At 38.7% G+C, this 24,898-nt stretch overlaps 2 protein-coding genes across 5 annotated transcripts; one reads left to right on the top strand and one right to left on the bottom strand.

Moving 5' to 3' along the window:
- The first annotated feature begins 1,095 nt into the window (after window positions 1-1,095).
- FAM162B (family with sequence similarity 162 member B) lies at window positions 1,096-8,017 on the top strand. The gene is made up of 4 exons (XM_003641034.6): window positions 1,096-1,265; window positions 1,692-1,803; window positions 3,624-3,732; window positions 3,922-8,017. Exons 1-4 carry the CDS (start codon window positions 1,142-1,144, stop codon window positions 4,018-4,020), a joined length of 444 nt encoding a protein of 147 aa, XP_003641082.2. The 5' UTR covers window positions 1,096-1,141; the 3' UTR covers window positions 4,021-8,017.
- On the bottom strand, window positions 4,808-24,880 carry KPNA5 (karyopherin subunit alpha 5). Of its 4 annotated transcripts, none has more exons than XM_419770.8 (14): window positions 24,741-24,880; window positions 22,567-22,700; window positions 20,152-20,253; window positions 19,971-20,070; window positions 19,105-19,199; window positions 18,229-18,360; window positions 17,476-17,564; window positions 16,491-16,590; window positions 14,758-14,921; window positions 13,938-14,016; window positions 12,443-12,568; window positions 11,849-11,976; window positions 10,140-10,318; window positions 4,808-8,385 (listed from the first exon to the last, which is right to left on the bottom strand). In XM_419770.8, the coding sequence occupies exons 1-14, from the start codon at window positions 24,742-24,744 to the stop codon at window positions 8,198-8,200; spliced, it is 1,620 nt and encodes a 539-aa protein (XP_419770.4). In that variant the 5' UTR covers window positions 24,745-24,880; the 3' UTR covers window positions 4,808-8,197. The 4 variants fall into 4 exon arrangements, with proteins under 4 accessions (XP_419770.4, XP_046794978.1, XP_040553475.1 ...); XM_046939022.1 differs by lacking the exons at window positions 22,567-22,700; window positions 24,741-24,880 and adding exons at window positions 20,361-20,456; window positions 21,811-21,899; XM_040697541.2 differs by lacking the exons at window positions 22,567-22,700; window positions 24,741-24,880 and adding an exon at window positions 21,811-21,899.
- Between the last annotated feature and the right edge of the window lie 18 nt (window positions 24,881-24,898).

The raw sequence follows: 24,898 nt of genomic DNA on the forward strand, positions 1-24,898 counted from the left end.
ATACTGAATAATGGACACTGAAGCTGTTGGTCACTTCTTTTGGTGCTTTTCCATCTCCACAGAGACATCACGGAGAAGGGCAGAGCTGCTCTGAGCATGCGCAGAGGTGCATGTTCTTCCTCCCTATAATTGTTAACAGACAGGAGAAAGCCAGTGCCTGGCTTTTGCACAGGGCTTAGATAAACTTGGTTTGTTTAAAGAGCATCTCATTTGCAGGAAATTTTATTCCAATATAGAATGCGGGAAGCTGGTTTTAATTTTTTTAACAATTTGCTGTCAGAAAGAGCTGCCTACCTCAGGATGTGCTGCTGAGGACGGGGAATAAAGTTTTGGCTACAAATGATTCACGTCTTCTTCCTCACACTCTCCCACTGAGCACAGGCCTGCATGCTGCCACCTCATGATGCAGCCCCGGTGAACAGGGCCCCTTCCGTTCTGCCAGTGCACCTTCGAGAGCTTTATGGCATTCATTGTGATAACAGACAACAATGCATTCTGGGGTTCTGGCATTGGCTGGATCGTAGAATCACAGAATTGCAAAACACCCTGAGTTGGAAGGGACTCATAAGGATTATAAAGTCCAGCTCCTGTCTCCACACAGGACCACAAGAAAATTGACCGTATGTATGAGAGCGCTGTCCAAATGCTTCTTAAACTGTGGCAGCTTAAGGCTGTGACCACTGCCCTGGGGAGCCTGTGCCAGTGCCTGACCACCCTCTGGAGAAGAACCTTTTCTGGATAGCCAACCTGACCTTGCCCTGTCACGGCTGGGAGATGTAACATCAGCACTGGATGTAACATCCATGCACTGGAAGCGCTCCAGCTGAGACACTGTGGGCCACCTGCATAGAACTGCCACTGGCTGCTTGCTAAATACATATTCTGTACTGGTTTCCAGACTTCCTTTTAATGTTTGTTTTTTGTTGTTATTTGTTTTCCCCAAAGGATATTTTGGTACTGAGTGAGCCTGGACCGCCCCGAGTGTTTCTCTCACCAGTTCCATATGACTGCTTTAAGGTGGGCGGGTGAAGTGAGGCAGGCGGTTCCTCTCAGCCCCCCCAGAGCTGAGCAGAGCTGAGCAGAGCAGAGCAAAGCAGAGCAGAGCGAGGGACCCGGCGGTGCGGGCTGCCCGGACGTGCCCATGCTGTCGCTGCCGCTGCGTCTCCGCCCCGGGCGGGTGAGGGGCGCCCCGCTGCTCCATCCGGCCGCACTACGAAGAGCCGCCGCCGGCGACGGGCCCGGGCGGGGCCCAGCAGTCCCCCGCGGTAAGGGCAGAGCTGGGCTGGGGACTGGGGGTCCCCTGCGGTCACCGTGGGCCTCGTTACTTTGCCTTCTGGCTTAAATGCCCAAGTATAAGGCAGTAGGTAGAGGGATGTCCGAACGAGAGCCACAAGGATGCTCCCCAAAGGAGGTGGTTCAGAGGGCTGTACAGAGGGAGAAGCACCTCCATCCCTGGAGGAGCTCAAGGCCAGACTGGATGAGGCCCTGGGCAGCCTGAGCTGGTGAGGGGCAGCCCTGCCCTCAACAAGGGTTTGAAGCCGGATGGGCTTTAAGGTCTCTTCCAACCCAAATATAATTCTCTGATATGATTCCCCCGCTGACCACCAGGGCACTAAGAGGGATTTGCTCTTTCCATCATTACTGCCACTCATCACAGCAGCCTGATGGGGTGTTTCTTTCCAAACCTTCAGCTGAACAGGCACACAAGGTGGTTGCAAGCTACAAACCTTCAAAGTTTGACAAGAAAATCCTCCTCTGGACCGGTCGCTTCAAGACGGAAGAAGAAATTCCTCCGAGGATCCCGTAAGTGCTCCAGGTATATTCCAAGGGTAGCAGTGAGCTGAAGGGCATGAGGCAAAGGGTGCCCAGCGGTGCTCTGCAGAGCTCAAACTGGGAAGCACTTTTGGCACGGAGAGCTTTGAAATGAACTAGCAGGTAGAAAACTTTCCTGTGCTGCTCATAGGTAAGGAAGAAAAAATGTTCCCTACCGGAGTTCCCAGATGCTGTAATTAAGAATGCTATAATTGGATCCTTCTGAGCAGAGAGCCTTGGTCTCTGCATGTAGTTGGTATATATCCACACTGCCTTGTTTGTTTATTCCTGACGTGTAATCAGAGAAGGATGTTATCATAAACTGCGTGTTCTATTTATTGCTCCCATAAACAGTTCTAAAGGAACTGGGAGCCGCTAAATGATCGCATCAGCCAAACTTTAATTTATTATAGCTTAAAGAAGAATATGAGGAAAAAAATAGATAAAGAGACCGTGAGAAAAAAAATCCCCAAAGGCAAATCCTAGGGCAGCTGAGTACTTGATGCAGCCTCAGCCTCTGGTTGACCCTCTGCTCACCTCAACTTGCTGTAAGTTACTCTTCCCAAGGTGTCTCCAGGACACCACTTTGTGCTATTGCAGTACATAGAGCTGTATGAAGCAGTGAGGTGTCCCCCAGCCTTTCCTCCACCTGTTTGTTCCCAGCAGCATTGCTGCTGCTTCCGGGGCTGAGCAGCAGCTTCCCAGAGGGTCCAACTGCTCTTGCTCAGGGCTTATCTCACTGCCTTTGCTCACAGGAAGGTTCAGGCGGGTCTCAGAAGCATTACTTGCACTACTGAAGTCGTTGGGAGGTATTTGTAAAAGGCCTTTGCTAATCCCTGCACATGTGCACAGTAACCACTTGGAATGACTTCCTGCCTTCTGTGCGAGCAACGCATTTCTAGGGCTCATCACAACGTTCTGAAAGAAGTTAGTTTTAAGACATTGAAGGTGAACTGTATCAGTTTTCAGTGTTAATAAAGCATTGCAAGGTACTGTTTGCTACCTGTGAACAAAATGCGGCTGCTGAAGATGTGTGGTATCGAGGGTCAAACCTGTAGCCCTCGGTCAAAATGTTTAAATCAATGACAGCAAACAGCTGTTACTGCCTTGGGCAGAGGCTTAGCCAGGACCTTGATGAAGGATTGAGTAACAGAGGCCCTAATGTGCAATTAGAAGAGATAATAAGGTCTGTTCTCCTTAAAGCAGAGGCAGAAAGCAGGGAAAGTGAAAACCTGCTTCTGAAGAGTTTCAATTAGTGCACTGAGAAATAAAATTAGGTTTATAAGCCAGACCAATAACACGTAGAGCTTTGCTTTTGTTCTTACAAATGGCTTCTGGATTAATGGCTTTAGGTGACAGTCTGTTGTGCGGTTTGTTTTAAAGACGTTGTGCTTGTGCTGTAACATGAAAGGGGCTCCTTGTAATCGTGGCATTGCCAGCCATTAGCCAGGAACCTGCCCTGCATCCTGGTGCGTTTGCTGTGAGGACTGGGGGGAAGTACAGCAGAGCTGCCTGTCATTTGTCCTTTTCCACTGTGTTAAACCTCAAGCTTTTCAGTTCAAATGGTTTTGGTTGTTTTTTCGTTTTTGTTTGAGATTAAAACCTTTCTCAATCCTTTAAATGCCATTTTTCCACTGGAAATGGTTGAGGGTGCTCCTGGGTGGTACAAACCCAATCACCACAGCAATAGGAAGATGCTTCTTTCCAGAGCCAATTTATTTTTCACTCTTGCAGTAGTGATATTACAACTGTGAGGTCTGGAGAGATGCTTCGGTTTTTTTAGTGACTCCATTCCAATACTTTAATTGCAGGCCAGAGATGCTAGACAGGGCAAGGAACAAAGCCCGCGTTAAAGCTTGTTACATCATGATCGGCCTTTCAATTGTTGCCTGTTTTGCAGTGATCGCTTCAGCAAAAAAGGTGAGTATACTGCTGGCTAGCTTCTGTGTAGCATACCTCAAAGCGATGGGAATCTGTGAGAACTTAAGGTAATGTGCTCTCATTGCTTTGAAACAAAGCATTAAGTTGGTGGTTAATCCTGAGACCAGGCCCATTTCTCCATCATGGTGACTCACAACATTACTCTCAAGGAGGGTTTTCCTTCTGCAGGCTGCGGCACGGCACGAGTCCCTGACAAGCTGGAACTTGGCAAAGAAGGAGAAGTGGAGGAAAGAGGCCGCACTGGTAGCGGAGTCAAAGCCAAAGTAACCGTGAGATGCCCTGTGTCCTTGTAGGAGCAAAGTTAACAGTCAGTTAACTTAACTGGTTAGTGAATTTCACCACCAAATGGACAACGGTAGCATTGCACAAACTGGAGCTAACAGCAGTGGTTCCGAGATCACGGAAACTGAGGTATTTATTAAAGACAGCATACACACTTTCACCTGGTTAAAATCAGAGTGCGTTGCATGTGATTAAAACCAATAATTGCAAAGATGAGGGAGATGCCTAAGAATGAAAGGTAAAGGGCTCACCCAGTGTCCACAGTCTGCCTTAAAACCTTTCATTCAGGCTCGATGTTGAGCTGTACTGAAAACATCAGAGTTCCTTACTGAAAAAGTAGTTGTATTTTCTCAATGAAAGGTTAAATACAGCAAAGACCAAACAGAAGGCAATACTGAAAGTGCAAAAATAAGGGGACATACAATTAATTTTTGTAGTTCTAAGCATGTAACAAACTAATCAGCAAGAATGCTTCAGATTTTACATACTGAGAGGAGAAGTTTGGGGAAAGGAAGGTAAAGGAAACAAACTGATGATCACCAAATTCTCCAGTCCTTAAAAACTTCAGTAAGAATTCCCCAAACAAGTGCTCAGTTCTGCACGTGACCATCATACAACTATAGGTTTGGTCAGATGTTTAAAAATCTATTTAAAAACATGAGGTGCTGCCAGTGCACAAACCAGCCTTTCTGAATTCATTTTCCCCAGTGCTGTATTCGAAACAACATTAGCTTAAGAAGCCACACTCATTAAAACACCAAATACAGCACACTTCTGCAAAATAGGTTTTTATTGGTTTCCGTATGGTATTTGGAGACTTAACATTCCGTAATATTGCATACTACTCGTGTGTTTTGTTACAGTAACGGGCCTTTGGCCTGGATTTAAAGATGCACTATTGCTATCTGAAGGTAATACGGGTATGTTAAGTTTGTACACATTATATGAAGATCTTGTGCGGTAACTGAAATTTCTCATTCCAGATTTCAGTGAACTCTTGAGGTCACCGCTGAACTTTTATCAGCTGGCAGACCAATGACAAAAGTCCTCAGCTGGACAATTTAATAAATTTAACCCAACTGAGAAGTAGCCATGAAGGAAAGACAATAGTGCATCCTTTTGTTTTTAAAGACAGACCTGACAACAGAAACTTTCCAGTTGCAAACTTCTCCTACAACTTATTTCTGGGCCAACATTATTACCACTTTTTGATTGCTGCTAGCAACACTTTTTAAAGCAAATACTGGAAAATTAAAAAGCTGTATGAACCAGTCCTCAGACAAAAGTGCAATGATAAAGAAATCAGATATGATTCAGTGTGTCAAGAGTAGAGAACTGAAAAATAAAGTTTCACGTTTTGCATAGTTGCATAGATTAGCTAGCTGGTATTCACGTTTAAGCAAAACTAATGGTACCCTTTGAATTAACACCAAAGCCCCCCAAAACGCTTTTTTCAGTTGTTTTTTTTTTTTCCCTTCACTGGTTTCATCTGTTTAGGCAACATTGCCATGCTCACATCTCTACTGACAGATGACTGCACCAGAGCTGGCTGTAAGACGTCATCTTTTTGTACTGTTCATTAATGTGCTTTTAACCAAACGTGCAATAAATCCAATGATATAACAGGAAGGACCATCTTTTATGCTTACAAAGATATGTTTTTTTGAACAACGTCAGAGTAAACCAAGTGGTGAATTCAAATAACTTCGAATTCAAATAATGTTTCATTAGCTAAAGTCCATCACTTTTATCTCACTTTTAAACTATTACACTTAAATATATCAGACATGAAATATATTTATCTAAATGCGTAAAGTGCAGTCACTAACTGTTCAGACAATATATCCACAAAACTGAAGACATTCTTTCAAAACAAATATAATACTTTGTACGCCCCCTTGTTTCATTTTCAAGTCTTTTAATCGAGATTTTTATAGTTCAGATTTGGTTTAAGTTAGAGAAGCTTCTAAATGCAGGGTTTGTAAGGTCCTCCAAATAAAAAGCAGGCACAACTGGTTACGTAACATTATCAAAACAAGTTTGTTAGAAATAATGGAATACCCTGTTACCTGAATTCTTTATTTCTACACTAGAAGAACATTGAAATTCAGCGTTTACTAGCAACCCTAGTAGATTTCCATGATCACTACCCTGTACTTTGAGCAGATGGCAGGAAGGAAGGTCAGCTTATGCAAACAGAAAACTGTGAGAGTAAAAAGGGCACAAATACAATCATCTAATATTGTATGAAAATTTGGCAGCTGTACTCAGATTATCACACTATTCAAAACCACTGTATGCTGTACAAATCTAGGTTTAAAGTGTCATTTGATAAAATATCTCATTATTCAGAGTTCATAAAGTAACAGCACTCCTATATACACGCTTCTTACACCTCTAAATTCCAGTAAAAAGACTTCAAAAAGAGATTTCGTTCCTCCCAGTTACATCTTAGTCAAAACTGACCATTAATCTTAAAAAATCCACTTCAAGTCTCACATTCAATTACAATACATTATATATTGCTGCAACATCAAAGCAAAACATTTTAGAATTCTAACTTGCACATAAAAAAAATCTAAATATAAAATGGTACTGTAAATGGTTATCACCTTTAATATGTATTTTTCAGTGCATTAAAATATTGTGCACAGTGCCATGGGATAAGTAATTTCATGTTTAAATTGCAGCTTTTTATGAAGTATGAAATGCTGTCATATGCCAACTCACTTAACCCAGGAGTTTGAAGATAATACATTAATTACAGGGAAAAAAAACAAAAATATACTTTAATTAATCCAAAGTATTAGTTTCTCCAAATGAAACATACTGCTAATATTCCAGAAACACTATGTATATGCAAGTCCAAGCACAGCACACATTTTTCTGTACTCAAAACTGTTAACGTGAATATTAGAATTCTGTTTCTGTTAGTGTTTTAAACAGCAAACACTGTGTACTGTAGAGCCTAAATGTTTAGAATACAGTAACTTCTAGTTAGTTTTGGTGTCCACATACTTAATGTGTATTTACAGTATAACATATTGTCAATTAGCTGGAAAGGAGCGATTCTCCGTTCATTCCTCACTGCAGTATTTTCATAGTCTTACTAGACGAGAACTGAGTTAGCAAACTTACAGAACTCAAGTGGTGGCAGCATATTTGGTCAGAAATGCAACACCTACTTTCTCAACCTTTAAGAAGCTACTGTTACTAGAAAGAGTAACACTGCTTTCCTCAGCTGAAGTGGTGTTACTACATTTTGGCAGGAGACAGCTGTAAACCATCTGCTTTGCATTTCCATCTGTACAAATGACCATCTCTGTCATCCACGATTGCAGCATTCTTGTGGTAACTACAGCAACCGCTTCCACAGCAAAGTATTGTATTTGTGGCTGACTTTAAATGCCATTTAGCAGCTTTAATTACAGAGCAAGCACCAAATGACCAGCAAGCTCTCTGCTGATTCCAATTTGAAAACCTCTGAAACAGTCTCTTCCCACATAATTGTGTAAAAGCTTTTTCAGGTACTCAATATTATATATTGCGTAATTATCGTTATAGATATGCATTATGTCTTTAAATACATTTTATAAATAAATTCCAACAGTGTGTGGTAAAGTAAGTAATGCGTGGAAGTTTCATAATTTAAATAAATATTTTTCACATTCCAATTCAGCTTCTAACAAGCTCATCTTTATTTCATGCCTTAGTTCTGAAGCAATGTTCAATGCTTCAATACAAGAGGTAGATTTGATAGACTGGGCAAGTCAAGCCTACTGCCAAAAATACAACTGTCAGTAACTGTATTGCTGATATGCAGTTTGAGACTACAAGAAAGATTCAGAACCACTGCCTAAAATCCTTTTAAGTCTTAGCTTAGCAGTTCCTGATAGATCACATGTAATGCTTTACTTTAGACGTGATTACTCACAGTTGTTTTCTGTACATATGAGAACAAAAAAAAAAAAACCCAAACAAATACAGAACAAAGAACAGTTGTATCTAACAAAATATAAAAGTGCATGAGCTGCTTCTTCATCTATTTCTGCAAAACATTCTCAGCTTTCCCTCTACCTTTGGCCATAAAGAAAAGACTTCTGGAAAACAAACAAAAACTCTACAAGTGTATACATTTTATACTTGTCTTCACTTCAATAGTTCACAACTGAAACCCCTCCATTGGAGCCTCCTGCTGTTGGAAAACAAATTGCTGCTGACTTTCATCCACCTGAGGTGCAATACTGGAATCCTCTTCTTCAACACCAAAGTAATGCTCTATGAGTTCAAAAGCCTTTTGGTAGATCTCTTGGTTTTCATGTCTCTGAAGAAATTCAATTTTATCAAGTCCTAAGTTCAAAACAAAACATTTTCATCACCTAGTTTCTTCAGAAGAATTTAAAGGGAAACTGGTTCTAAGTGTGAAAACTTTGTGGTGATATGTACATGAACTGAGATAGTTTGGGGTTGCATTTCTTTCATTTGACGTAACTGATTTTCACATACAATAGGGTGGTTGCATTTTTTTTCCCCTCCCTCTCCATTCATTTTGCCTTTTTTTTCCATGCCAAGTGCTCCTAATGCATACATTACTGCATTTCTTAACTCATGTATTTCCAGGTTTCATTTTCTGCAACACCTTCTGCTGTTCAAGGTATTTTTTATACTAAAAGAATATAAATTTATCTAGGGAGGAAGAGCCTATTGTATCTACGTAGAAATAGAATGTGGATACACAGAAAGCAAATAAGCGTGCAGTCAGGATAGCACAAAACTGCTTGCCACAGCAATTTCCAATACCTTCATTTCTTTTCTTTCACTCTCGCAGTCCTCCAAACCACTAAATTCTATCATCACATCTATCAGACTAGTATCACTATTTTCAAATTTAGTCTGTAATCTGATGATGCTCCGTTTCCAAAGGCTTATCGTGTGCAAGCTGGAGGAAATAACCTGCTGTCAGAGTACCTGGAGGTCAGTTAGATGGGGACTCAGAACTCATTTTTAGCTGTTTAAGACATTTCAGTTTCAATTTACATCAAATTAGGAAGAGCTAAAAATAAATTCTCCTGGTTACGATAGAGGCTGGAGAAATAAGCGTGATGCCATCAGCTATTTCCCCTACTCAACTACCAAATTTAATGTCTAGGTTCTCTATTTGTAAGTGAAATTTAGAACAGACTTAGGATTTGGATCAGACTAAATTTCATTAAGCTAAATAAATACTTTTATTCCTCTTATCTGTTAGGCTACAAAGAAGGTCCTGCAGGTTGCAGATTTTAGAAATGCAGCTCCTAAACAGAGAATTCAGATTTAGCACCTACTTTGAAGAAATGTTAGTGCCATCTGGTCAGGTATAATACAGTCATTCAGAACTGCTATGACCAGTTGTTGACACACAGACATCTGCCATTTTTACGCTGTCAGAAACTACAAAAAGATAAGCCTCCATAAATAATGCTGAACTCATTATGATAACAAAACCTACGTTTAAATTGTAAGTCAGAGTATCTAGCCATGAAATTCTACAAATGTAATTTTAGTTTTGATAGTTTAAACTGCTTTTGAAATGTAGTTTGATTTTACAAATCTTAAAAAAGAAACAGAACAAAATACTTCCACATACACTCAAACTTATTTTATCACCTGAAGTGGATTCTTGCAATTACTGATATTTACTATGTTAAAAAGTGACTGACTTCAGGAATAAGCAAAACTAACTCTGATCATTCATCCCTATATGGTAATGAAACTGAACAAGACAGAATTATGTATTAAAGCAACACAACCATGCTTCAGGTTTAGGTGATAAATTTATGCCAACTGCGGTTCCAACAGAGGAGAATACCTGTTCGTTCAGCAGTTCTCAGAATGTTCCTCTTTAGGCACGTTTCATAAACACAGACAAGAACATCCAAAAGCTTTCTGCATTTAACTGCTTTTCCCACCAAACTACACTACTTCATTTGCAATGATTTAAAGTCTATGTATGCTTGAATTAAAAATTCTTATATTACACTCACCAAAACAGTTCACTACATTTTTTACATTTCCCTGGAACAGATAAGTTTAAGTATGTAGCCTTACAGTAAATAAATTCTTACCATATGCTTCCTCTATAAGGGCACAATAAGGATTAATGCCCATTCCATTTTGCTTAGACTCTTGTTCTCCAAGACGCAGGATATTTTCAAGTCCATTCAAAGCCACCTGTACTATTTTTGAATCCATCACAGTCAGGAGGTCACAAAGAGGCTTGGTACAACCGAGTGCTACCAAATACCTTTAGGACAGCAGAAAAAATAGAAGAGGTTGGGGTGGAAAAGAAGGACTGATAAACCAGCACATTTATTCTTACATGACACTGTCACACATTAGCCACCATTTTGTTATAAACAAAATGGCTGAAACAACTACAACAAATAATCTTAACCATGAAACACAAAGATAACCTCAGTCAGAAATACAATAAATATCCTCATGAAAATATTTAATGTACATTCCTAACTGGAATTCCACATTTGTAGTCTATTCAACTTCCTTTCTCTTATCATCTTCAGATGGATTTGAACGAGTACACAAGAAGAAGATAGTTTTGGCAGTAAGTTCCTTTCTCAGACGTTAGAAACTTTGCAGTGAAAAAAATAATAATGTAAACACATTATAAATGAGTAAGAAGAGGAGACATTGCTCTGAATTAACACAGTTCATATCGTTAACCCATTAAGATACTAGTATTACCAACTGTAAAGGACATGACAGTAAATACAACAAAATACTATTTTGAGCAACCTATTTCTTTTACCCATTTTGCACAAAATCCTAACTTCTGGAAGACGTTACCTGTGCCCTTGTTTCTAGTCTGCATGGAAAATGATGACACTAATGTCTGTCTGAATCAAATGATTGTTTAAGTATTTATTAGTTGTTTTCAATAATCGTGCAGCTGGACAGTAGTACTTTGGGGATCTTAGAAGAGCTAAAATTTCATGACAGCGATAGCATCTCTGTATTTTGTGATAAGAAGCAACCTTTATGGTATTACATGTATGTTCTGTATTTGAAGATCTAGTACTAAATTTAAGATGTCACGTTGTGCAAGCACTTAAAGTAACAAAAACAAACCCAAACTACCAACAATAAATACACAATACCAACAAACTTTCCTTACCACTGAAAACACGTAGTGGCAGTACAGTGAGAAAATCAGAATGTGGTGGGGTTTTTTGTTTGTTTCTTTTTTTAAATAAACAAACATGCACTTATTGCAACAAATCTCCTGAACATGCTGGAGGAGTTGCTACATAACTTCGTGTGCTCAGCCTTTTAGATTTTTAATGCTTTACACTATCATTTTAAAATCCATTTATCAACTATTGATTAAAATTGATTACATGTTAATGGCATTCTGAGAAACTAGAGAGCATTTTATTCAAGTTATTCAACAGATCCACTCTCTGTAGTATTTTGATAGTTGCTAAGTAGATTTTTAATCAAATCCCATTTTGGGAAAAGTTAGATATCGGCATGAAGTAACACTGTTAGTGAGTTTAAATACATGAAGAAACCAATGAAAGTCCTTAAGTTCTCCTATAGAGAGATGCAACTGAGTTCATTTATTAATTCTATTGCATAAATTTCCCTCATTTTTTCTGAGCTTCTACATGTTTAAGTCAGCACACAGTCAGAACTTAAAAAAAATTACAGTTATACTTAGTTTTTTGTTGCTCTGTTTGTCAGGATTCAATTCGAGGAAGAAAATGCCTTAGAAAAGGTATCTAGGGAGAGAAAATAGCAATATACACAAAGTTACCTAATCTGTTCAGGGGTTCCTCCTGATGTTGCATTAGTTATGGCCCATGCTGCTTCTTTTCTGGTGCGAAATTCAGCTTTCTGAAGAATCTCAATCAATATTGGAAAAATATTTGCATCTATAACTGCCTAAGAGACAACAAGAGGATAATGATAATTGGTAACGGTTAATATACAGAGGACAAAAAGATTAATACCCTCACTACAGTTGTAAGCAATGCCTGCTCGTATCAAAGGAAATAATGTTTTCTTTGAAGGCACTGCAATAACTACAAATGCTAAAACAAAATTCAGAACTATTCCAACATTGCAACTAGTTGATTATCAGGATACACCTTGCCAGATAAATCTATTGAAAAACCATGTGACATAAGCACAAAATCTGAAATTTTGAATGGAAATCAAGCCTCGCTTGATCTGAACAAAACTTCACTTTGGCCGTTTTATTCAAGACATTCAAAACTTACACAAAATTATGGACTGTTAGAACTACAACAAGTAATGCAATCAATGTAGCATCTTATTTATCTTTGTGAATGAAAATCAAGTGAACTAGCAAAAACAAACCCACCCAAATTACTATATATATTCGTACCTGAATTTGAGCTCTGTTTCCTGCAGTAATATTAGAAACAGTCCAGCATGCTTCTTTTCGAATAGATTCCTTGGGACTACTAAGCAAATGCAAGAGACAGGGTAACGCTGAGCAATTCAGAATCACCTAAAATAATTGGACAATTGAAGATTGATTTGTGTATGTATATGCACAGATAAATCACATTAGAGGTAACTTCAAAAGAAGAATACTTTGCAACATATTTATATTACAAAAAGTATCAAAAATAACATCCAGCATTTGCTCAATACTGTAGCATCTGAACAGAAATCCAACTGTCTACACAACTGGAAAGAAACTGCCCTCAACTATGTTCACATCAGAAGACTAAAGACACCAAGACTGCATAAGGCTGCTTAATGCCAGAGCATGTATTTTTACATGCCTAAGAAGTATAAACCTAATTTATTCATTTGCTTTTAAAGGGACAGACATTTTCTAATTCCTTAATGGAATCTGCTCCAATAGAGCTCACAATAAATTAGGCAATTACTTGATTTCAATATTTTCCTTTTACCAAAGGACCTTGGTAACTTTCCTACATTACTTCAAATTCAATTCTAATTTTCAAAATTAAAAAATATATCTCTGCAACAAATTTCATCAGTCAGACTATCTTACACAAGTTTATGGACATAACAAGTGTATGCACTGCTTAAAACAATGAGAACTTTGCATTCAAAGGCTTGGAAAAGGGAATTATAACACAATTTAATCTCCCAATAATGAAAATAAATAAGTCCATTATTAATGGAAAGCAGCATTTGAAATACCATTCAAGAATGAAGTAATCTATTACATACAGTGCCGTAATAAAGTGTTCATTCTTGCAGGAATTTTATGATTAGAACACCAAACTAAACTGACTGTCAAATGAGCAGTATAGATTTGTAGAGCTTCCTTCACTTTCATGTCATAAAATCTTTTGAGTTTGAAGGAACCCTTACAGGCCATTAGTCCAACTCCCCTGCAAGGAACAAGGACATCTACAGCTCGATTAGGGTGCTCAGAGCTTGATCCAGCCTGACCTTGAATACCTCCAGAGACAGGGCTTCCACCACCTCTCTAAGCAACCTTTTTCCAGTGCTTCACCATGCCTACTGTAAAAAATTTATATCCAATCTAAATCTCCCGTCTTTTAGTTTGAAACCATTTCCCCTTGTCCTGTCTCAACAAACCCTGCTAAAGAGTCTGTACCCTTACTTCTTATAGCCCTCCTTCAGACACTGAAAGGCCGCTATGAGGTTTCCCTGGAGCCTTCTCTTTTCCAGGTTGAATAGCCCCAGCTCTCTCAGCTTGTCCTCATAAGAGAGGTGTTCCAACCCTTGGAGCGTTTTTGCGACCTTAATGTATGTGGCCTATACGTATATATAGACACCTGTATTAGACATGCATTCTATTGTAATTTAGTATGATATTTTTATAACTACTTTTCTTCCAGGCAATTCATTTTTCTTAAATCAACACGTCTTACCTGTGTTTGGATATCATCACCAGTAACAATATTTCCAACTGCTCTTAATGCAGGGGATACCACCTTGTAATCATTATGCCTGAAGACAAACATTGCTTGGTGTTACCAAGTAGCACAGTATAATTTTGCATTTTCAATTAGCAGTGATTTGTTTTGGGTTGTAAACTTTTAGCTACAGAGAACACAACATTACTTCATCCTGTTTTCCTGTTATTTAAACAAGTTGGATAAGTGCAACCAAATGGACCCGTACTATGTTGTCAGTGTTGGGAACTACCATGCAACCTATGTTGCAGCCCCCATATGAACACAGGGATTTAAGTATCCTTTTCGAGGAAAATAACAAACCATAACGTAAGTACTCTGCAACAGTTCAGAAGTAGCACAAGCCTGCCTCCAGACTTTGCGAGTTCAAAAAAAAAAAAAATTAAAAAGAAATCCGTATTTCAACTACATCTCCCAGAAAGGTGAAGAAAAAAATACAACATGAAAATTAAAATTTTTAAGCTCAGAGATTGATTTACAATTAAAACTTCATCTTCAGTCATTACCTTTCTCTTCTTCCATGCAAATGAAATCCTACTTTTTATTATTATTTAACATCAAGAATTATTTTACAAAAAGCATTTTTCACTGCCAACCACTGAAAAAAATCTCAGGAGCCAAGCAAGCTAGCAAATAGCTGAAAAACTATCAGACTGATATCATGCTCATTGTTTCATGAAATAAATTCAGACTTCAAGTGAAAAAACACAAGTCAGTTTGCATTCGTTAATATTAACTATATTACAAGACAATTATTGGTAAAGAGAGAACTTACATAAGCAACTCTACCAATCTTCGGCACACTCCAGAATCAATAACAGCTTGGATTTTATCATTGGGTCCATCTGAAAGGTAAGAGAGGGCCCAGCAAGCATCTGCTAATACATCCGGATCACTGCTAAACAACAGTCTTGATAAAACATTTAAGCAAGGAGCAACCTAGGTTAAAGAAAAATGTTGCAAAATTAAGTGCTTTGTGTATTTCAGAAAACATTCTGCGAAGGCATACAAGTGCAAAACTATTTACTGCCAAACCATGAGTTCATCTATGAAACAGGACCTAGGTGAAACATTTTCTGATTAAACTAGACATCCAATTCAAATCAGTGAATTGGCTAAATTTCAATTAACAGCCTACTTATTCGCAGATACTACATTAGGTATTTAGTTCTTGTTACAGCTGAGCAACTATCTGCTTCTAGAGATAATCAGATGATCAGGAATTACTGATGCTTTCCCGAATCACTCAAAAGAATAATCGTTTTTTATATAGAAGCACAATCGGTTATTTGCAATAATCAATTCACAGTCACTTTAAGACAAAGAAAATCAATGTTCACTGAACCAAACAAGCTATGGCTAGCCTCACTTCAACTAAAAGCTCTGGCCCTCATACCCTTCAGGCTCCACAGAAATAGATGGAGCGAAGTGAGCTACATTTGCCTTACCACCAGTTAAAACCTGACAAGTTATAACAAAAACGGATTGGGAATTTCACATTCTTTGTGGAACTTAATCCTTTAACCTGGAGTTAGCTATATAATTCAGCCTCCTTTATGTGTTCAGCTAGTACTATCGCCAAGGGCAAAAAGGAAAGGAGCTATTCTTATTAGCAACTGCCTACAGGATATCCTCTTCCACTGAAGTTAAAATAGCTTAAGCAGCAAGGAACTGGTTGTTTTTTTTTTTTTTTGCTGCCAGAATGAAACTGGAAGATGTAATTGAGCTACAGCCATTGTGAGGTGACTGATTAACTGACATCAGAAATCTCCTTTTTTAGTAATCCTTGGATAGAGATTAACAAGTAGCAACTCAGTACTCTGTGAGTGAAGTTTTAAGACACGCAAATTGACTCCAAATTACATTCAGTGATCATTTTAACATCACCCAGAATACTCAACACTCTATTCCATCTTCTATTGCCATCACCATTACCAGAAATTAAACTTCATACTGAAAATAAAAAACTAATACTCCTAACTAGAGACTACAGTCTTACTGTCTTGAAAAGTGGAGAAAAAGTGAATGAGAGAGCACGTAGGCAAATCACCTCTGTCATGGTAGTCTGAATTAATTGAATTTGTTGCCCTATAAACAGCAAGGAAAATTTTATTCCTGCAGCATCTCATTAAGTAATCATAACATAAAAAAAAAAGGAAAGTAAGAAATAAAAGCTTCAATCATAACTCACATCCTCTAACACATACCGGCAGAAAATCCAGGCCAAAAGGATTTGGTGCCAAAAGTACCCCTTGCTTGTCCTGGTTTCAGTGAATGACTACCTGCATCTGACTAAATAACTTCTCAAACTTCTCAGTCATTTAATTATTTAATTTTATTGCTAACAGGTCACAAGAGAAAACATTGAGCAGATACAACAGATAGACTCAATTTTATGTTGTTTTTAATGTGATCACATAGTCTTGCCTCCAGATTCAAAGACTGTTATATAACAAACAGACATTTTTTTTAGCTTTCCAATTTCCTGAAATGAGTACTTCATTATACCTTACTGAAGTCTGGAGGTGGATTCTTGCCTCTACAGAGATTTGAGAGTGCCCAGACTGCATTTCTAGTCGTGGTAAGACGATTTGAATTTGTTAACAGTCTGTCAAAGAGAGACAATAAAAAATAAAAACATTGAAAACGTTAAGTATTTTTCTCATCTATTATTATCATCAATGCCTTATAACACAAAACAAAAAAAACCCAATCTTGTTATTGGGCACTAGTTTTACATTATTTCTCTTTATAGCTTTCATGACAGTATTTTCTTAGAAGGGACTGCTACTTCGCACGAACATCACATTCCTAAAACAAATACACATGCATAGAAAGTAAGCCACTGCTCATATGAAATAAATGGCTCAACTAATCCTTTCCAAAGGGGTTAGAAAATGCAACCTACTCTAGAGCTAACACTGACGTTTTAATTCATAAGACCCAATTAATATTTTAATAAAGGCTGCATAAAATATTAGAACTTAATGATGCTTTTTTTTTTTCATTTGTTTCACTGTTTTTAACACAATAGACTGGGAAAAATTCAATACCTGGGAAAAAATCAGGTTCACTTCCAGATACCTATCAAAACTTATCAAACCTTTCACCCTTTAAATCTTCAAGGAAAGCAATCACATTATGTTACTTTAAGCTGTTTTTAAAATGCTTTAAGTCAGCTTGGTATTTTAAGTTAGAATAAATTGAATACTACTTGTGCTGGGTAGCATTTTCCCCTTTGATCAAGCTACTTTATAGCCCACTGTAAAAGTACAGTAAGCAGTGGAATAATACTCATAATGAAAAGAAATCTGCCAGTGGAACACCGCTCGTGTAATGACCAGTCTGCTGGCACAGCTCAATAACCAAACACAAGACTGAAGCTTGGAGCTACCAGACAAAAAAGCAGGGAAGCCAACCAGTTAGAATCACACAAACGTATGACTTGCATCATCTTTCCCAGCCTATGCCGGTAACAACTTACAATACTTACTCCAAGAGGGGTGGTAATATTCCACAGTTTAAAACGAAGTCTCTGCATTCTGCGTTATCACCAGCAATGTTACCAAGAGCCCACACTGCCTTAAAAATGAAAGCACCCAAGTGAATTTATACATACCTGCAAATCAGATAGTCTACATATCTGTACTGAAGATCTACATATTTTTACAGCAAACACTATGGAATCCGAAAAGTCACAGCATAACTCTGAATATAACATTTCAGAAGACTACTGATTTATATTCTGCATTTTCTTTGAACTAATGCAAAGTCAATTACCTATTATGTAAAGATAAAAATAGAAGAAAAACTAAGAAAAAAACAAATTCAGGAAGACAATGATGAAGACTAATAAGAAGGATCTAAGAAATAAAGCTACTTTGTAATCTAGAAAAAAAATTCACATTTTGTTTTCCACTATATTCTGTTATGCTGTTTTAGATTCTGTCCGCCTGCACACAGCACAAAAGAAATGAGGTGCTTTCCTCAAATTATTAAACAACATAAAAAAAAAGAAACAAAACAGGCTTGTAAGAACTTGGAAAGATTGGAAGGTGTTGGGGGATCGTAAGGGAAATAAAACACTGAATCAAAATTTCCGTTTTCCTGGAGCCAAATCAATGGTATAATAGGTCAATGGGACTTAAGATCTCTTTACCTGAATTAAAAGAAAAAAAACTGGAGGGGAGGGAAGACATTCCTAAATGAATTTTATAGTAATAAAACACTGCAAGAAAACAGTTACCTGCTCCTGTACATCTTCATGTTCTGAACTGAGCAATTTTATAAAAATTGGAACAGCTCCAGTTTCAATTACAACTTTTGTATGTAGAAAAGTTCCAGATGCTATGTTTGTTAGAGCCCACGCTGCTTCAAACTGTTGAGGAGCAGAAAATACATACCGTGTTAAATAACTCGGCAGTAAAACAAACAAACAAACACCTAAAACTTTATTGTAAGCATTTTGACACAAGAGTTCCAGAGGTTACTTTTCAAACTCTTTTTTTTCCTTTCCACTGAAATGTAATGGTTACTATTACTGTAATTTCTGTGTAGTACGATTATCTCTTCTAACTGGTACAAATCTTTTGATGATGTGCAAATGTGCACAAGGTTACCAGTTACTCCTATTGTTTGTCACTTATTTTTCCCAAGATTTCTTTCCTAGAGTTTTAGCTTTCAAGTTTTCATGTATTTTTATTTCTTTTCTAAGATTTCAACTGCAGAATAGTACACTATTTCCAAGGGGAAAAAAAAAAAAAGAAACTTAACTAAAAAAACCCACCCAGATTCTGCTCACACATCTACGCTGATGCTTTCAATACACCATTCAGGAAATTCTCTTGAACAAATACTGCTTTCCACGTCCAAATATATGACCAGCTGAATACATCACCCTAAAGGCTACTAAATTCACAAGAGTGTGTTCCTACAATTCCAGTGGAACTACAATTCCAGTAGCAATTGTTAAAACTTAGGATATCTAAATCTTACAGCTTTGATAAGATATAATTACATTTTCTTATTTAAAAAAATTAAAAAAAATCAACATGCTTTCCAAAGCTGTTCTCAGGATCTCTAAACCCACTCCAAACCCTAAGCAAGTACCAGCCAAACTCACCTGCAACGTGTAATTCTCACTCCTCTCTAGAAATTTCACAAATCTCTGTACGACTCCTGGTTTTTGGATGACTTCATCTATGGGCGGATTAGGCTCTGGGAGATTAAAAAACAAAACAAAAAAGTTCATATGCATAAGACTAACCAAAAAAGACCACTGAAATTACTTTTTCAATATGACAAAACATGAATGATTCTCAGAAAACTTAACATAAATTTTTAGCATTCGGACATTTTAACATCAAGAGGAAATTTTTCCCTCAGAAGATTGCTGGATAATCTCTTAATGCTATAATTTAGCGATCATTCTTTGTTCTGCACAATAACACATACAATTGCCTATTGGCACGTTAGCACAACACTTCTCTCAATTAACAGAAAAACCGCTGGTAGGTACAGTTTTAAATAATCAAGCATGTTCTTGTCTAGTAGGCTTTACAAATATCAGCATGAACTTAAAACTATGTTTTACAATCCCAACAAGAACGTGAACAACAAAACAAAATCATACCCATTCTTTGGCAAGTCGTATCATTTTTATCCCCTCAAACACAGAATCAAATTCAAATCAAACACAAAATCAATTACTGCAACAAGTACTTCAAGTTGTTAGTTACTGCCCTGGGTGCTTCAATCAAAATATCCTTTTTTTGTTATTTTGTCCAGAAGACTTAACAATAGAAAAATAAAGCTTTTTGTATTTAGTCATTGGGTTAGAATAGATTTGGTACTGTTTTTGTTGCAAATAAACTGAGAAACTTTGGCAAGCTCTATTTTAAAGTAAAGCAAAATTCAACATTAACTGACTCTGTTTGACTAAAATTTATAATAAAATAAGAGGAAAAGGAAAAAGCAATGCTTACATACCTTTAGATAGCAACTTTCTGAATTTCTGAGTTGCTGTGAGTTGCTGATCAGGATCATCCGAGAAAATCATCTGCACCATATCTACTGTAATAACTTCTTCCTAAAAATGAAAGGGGGGCTTTGTAGGACTGGTATAAACACATAAATACCTAACGTTCTAAACACATTCTAGAGTGATTACCTCTGGAATGGGTACAGTAGAGCTGATGTCAGGATCTTGAATTGGACTTTCCACCATAGATTCTTCATTTCCCGGGAGAGAAACATTTCGGCGTTTAAAGAGCTAAACAAAGAAGAAACATAGGGGAAATTTATCACAGAATGGGTACTGATCATTATGTGACGACACTGGCTTTCACCTGTACTAGTCAAAGCACTTCAACCACTCACCTTCCTGTCCATCCATGTAAATGGAATTCTACTTTAAAGAACGTAACAGAGCAGAACACCACTATATGCAGCATCTTGATAAATAGTGCCACAACACTTCAGGCAAAAATAAAAACAACTTCAGGTTTTGAACAAAGAAAAGATCTGTATATTTTTCAGACAAAGGCAATGATGATACAAATCTTTTTATTTTTATTGTTTTATACTTCATAGTTTAGCATTTATTTTGAAGAGGGAAACAGTATTCTTTCTTAATTTTGAGGCAAAAAACATCAACACAAAGCCAAAGTCTGTGTGTCAGCACACTGCATTCCACACTTCAAATCTCCTTGCATGCCAATTGAACAGTAGCTACATTTAGTATACAGACATAAGAAAACTAAAACTTACACTGTTTCAATATAGTTGGAAAATAACCGGCGTAGATTGAAGGTGAGCTTTCAAATTATGTAACCTTAAATGTCCTCTTATATCCAAAAAACATTTTGGTATTGGCTTCAAACACCATCTATATTTAAAATACATACCTGTACTGCAGTATTTAATAAGCTATGCTTAATGAGTGCCTCCTCATTTTCTGGCATGCAAACATAACAACCACACTAGCCTGTTTACTTCCACAGACCAAACCTAAAGTCAGTACCTTTAATTTACAACTACACTTAAGACTATAATCATTAACAATTCTAAGAATATCACGTTGGGAACTTTAAAAATAAATGTTAGAATCTCAGACCACTGAGTGTCTCAGATTTCAGAGGCAAGCATAATAATGAAAACTCCTGCTAAGTCCTGAACAAAGTTTTGTTCTCAATGTTGTCTACAGACATCTGTATTTCTGTGGCCACATTACCCAAAACTAAAATGAGCAACACCATGTTTACACGTAGTTATATTTCAAATAGGAGCCTAAAACAAAGCATTCTCTCCTTTGCTTGATCAAACTCTGGACTGGGCACAAACCTGGACCCTAACAATTGCACAGTCCTGAACACAAACAAGGTTTTAATTTCATTTAAACCCACAAAAGGAAGAAGAATCAATGTACACCTTTTAGAAAGATCTGCCATTCTTCCTAGCACTCAACAATGCCATACAGGATCTTGTAAATGTAAATGACAAAAATGTAAATCATTTTTGTCTAGGAAGACAGCCTATCTACGATTGATAATTTCTTCTGGAGCAAAAACAGTCTCATTTCTCTGCACAAACTTGATCCTAACAGTGCTAAAGAAGATGAAAACACCAGTCCAACAATTATAGTCAAGATATTCTCAACTATTACAACATTCAGCATGGGAAACAATGTTTTTCTCTTTGCTTGTTTTAATAAATTATTTACCTACGGAGCATTTATTACAAAATACATAGAACTTCCAGCAGGAACTGCAATTCAGATGAACTCAATCACAGGTAAATGCTCCAGCAGCATACTACTTCTTACTCTTACCTCTCTGGCCCAACTAATATAAATTCTCTTTCCATGCAGTAGCACCACTCTCCCAGGAGAAGGGTAAGCACTCCCACCTCAGAGGGGACTGTAGATCAGTGCCTGGGACACACTAGGTGGTGGGAGACAAAAGTCAGCCACTTTAGAGCAAGCAGAAGAACAAACTATATTCCTCATTTTCCAGGCAATGAACTACTAAATGCTTTGGGAAAAGGAATTACCACCAACTATGAAATTATACAGTAATCATTAAAAAATAAAAATCAATAAAGACAACTTAAATATCATATTAAAATATCTGTAAATTCATGTTTACAGACCATTGTTTGTTGGCCACTTCACTAGGCTATGGTAGAAAAACTCTTGAGCAATTTGGAGTACATTCCTCTCCCTTCTAATAGTACACCTTTGGCCCAAACTTTAGAAGAGAATGCAGGTTTTCCCATTCTTACCAGAAATAAGGTTAGCCTTTCAGCTCAGTCTTCAGCTCACATGTTGAAAACAAGAATAAGGACTAGATTTAAGACAAAGATCTCTACTTCAAATGCCACAGTGACTTATAGGGCTTCTATTCACCTTTTTGATTTATAATCCTACTGAGAGGTGCCTGGTGCTCCCCAAGACTGCACAGAAAACAGACTTTTAATTTGGTGCTCTGGCTTCTACTTCACAGGAAGGAATCTGCTCAAGTCCTTTCACATATCTGAATTCAACCGCAGGAGCACTTAACAGTTAACAGCTCATCAAGATGCTTACTTGTTCTTCCCTTTTCTGTTTCCGAAGCTGAATTCCTTCCTCTTCTCTTCGTCTGCGCATTTCTTGCGGATTAAGTGCATTATTTTTGTAGCTTTTCATTCTGAAGTTATCCTTCCCTGGGCTTGACATGATGTCTATTAAAAAATAAAATAAATTACTCCAAAAGGCCAAACCTTTGAAGGCAAACCTACCATCTCTCATACTAGAAAAGTATCTAAAGCAACAGCTATAGACACCTGTAGCTGCTGGCAATGCCCAGTTCACCAATAAAAATCTCCAAGAGAGAAATCTTTGACTACACAGGCATTTCTGAATTGCAGATTAAACCACAGGTCACTCCAGAGATCAGGCACCTCATTAAGGGGCATAAGCAACTGTGAAATGAAGTTACCGATCTTACGAACAAAGTAAGACAACAAAAGCAAAACCACTATGTTGCTAAATTTTGACCTAAATTCGGAGGAATAATTGTCTGTCACTATCAGCAAGTACAGGAATTTGGTTCCTTCTCTCAAAAATGAATCCCAGGAGAAAACCTGCTGTAATTACTGCTTAATTCAGTGCCTCGCTTCGTGATTTTTTTAATACCTATCACAGAAACACAGAACAGAATCTAAAGGTTACGCTAAATTTCCTTTTAATCTGCATACAGAAAAACTCTACAGGAAAAAAAGAATTAAGGGTTAATAGCATCTAGACAAATATTCCTTTGCAATTTTAAATTTAAAATAACAATAATAATAATAAAAAGACTCATCCTTAATTAACAGCTCTTTTGATGTACAAGGAGGAATAGAATCTGCCTGTCATTTCAGGCATATCAGCTGTGTAAAGAAAAGAGCGATACAACATGATTCTGCTACTGAAATGATCAAAGTGACTGAAAAAGGTTGTGAACAGCCCAGTGCTAATATTCAAAGCTAAAACTGTAGCTTTCATTCAAAGAAATAACTGTCAAAACTGTGATTCAAGACTCCAAGCAAACTCAGTTGTTTGCAAGTCTTTCACAACAAGGAAACATGCATAAGGCTATCTGAACCATGGTCACAGCTCTTTTCCAACTTCCATGCTGAGATTTATTTATTTATTCTAAATTTTGTTTAATATCAGCAGTATCAAGGCCTGCTGAGTAACAAACACAGGCTGTAAGAAGCAACCAGCCCACACTGTTAGGCTGGCACCAACAGGACACCCTGAGGATTCAGCAACCTGTTTCACCCAAACACAACTGCTTCATAAGAACCTTCACAAATTATTGCCATTTCTGGACACAGAGCTGCATAAGACGCTGTAGAAGTGAGCTAGAAGTCATTGCCTTCTAACTCACAGAACTTCTGAAGTACAATTTAACAAGAAGAGCATTTTGTCTAGCAACTCCCGTGGCTTAAGAAGTTCTCAAACACCATCGCCTTCTTAATCACTCACACCTTGAGGAATGAGTTGGGCCAGTACACCTGCCAGGCCAAACAAAGAACCAAAGGTGAGAAGACTGTATTAAAAATAACCCCAAAGTAATCCAAGCTCTGTATAAGAGATCAAGCAGAAACTCTCCTCAAAAAGAAAAGCTGTTGCTTTGGCCCGTCCCACACGGGCTTCGGAACAAGAACCAGAAGGACTGAGAGTCAAGCGGTGCTTTATCTACTCAGGCATCACGACTGTATCCAGACCACACTTCCACTGCGCCCAGCTATGCCTGCGTTATTACCGACATCCTGCATGCCGCCCACCTGTTGTGCACCGGCTGAGGCCGCCCCGCCACAGCCCGCCGCAGGGCTCCCCTCGCCGCGCAGCATCGCCGCCCCTCAATGCCCGGAGGGCCGGGGAGGCCGCGCAGAGCCCTCGCCCGTCCCAGAGCGCGCTGGCGCCGCGTCAGATCGAGTCTCGCTTGCTAGCAGCCCGGCCGGAGGACACCCGGCCCCGGGCTCAGCTGACGACGCTTCTCGCCTGCGCCCCTTGAAAAGACGATGGGGAAGCGCTCTTGCCGGCGGCGGGAGGAAGGCAGTCCCTGACTGAGAGACTCCGTCCCGGCGCTGCGGGACAGTCCCAGCACCGTGCGCGGCAACGCCCCGCCACAGCCCAGCGCCCCCAGGCAGGCAGGAGCCCGGCCGCGCAGCACGGGGCACGGCGCCCCGACCGCATTCGAACGCGGCCCCCCCCGACCGACCGGCTCTTACCCATCGCAGCGGGGACGCACCGCGCCCGCCGCCCCCGAGGCGAGAGAACCCCACAGCGCTGCGCTTTGCGCGGAACGCGGCGCTGAGCCCCCAGCCGGAGCGCAAGATGGCGGCCGCCGCGCGCCGCACTACCCACGGGCGGGCCTCGCCGCTCCCAG

The sequence above is a fragment of the Gallus gallus genome, chromosome 3, assembly GCF_016699485.2.
Source record: "Gallus gallus isolate bGalGal1 chromosome 3, bGalGal1.mat.broiler.GRCg7b, whole genome shotgun sequence".
Classification (NCBI taxonomy): domain Eukaryota; kingdom Metazoa; phylum Chordata; class Aves; order Galliformes; family Phasianidae; genus Gallus; species Gallus gallus.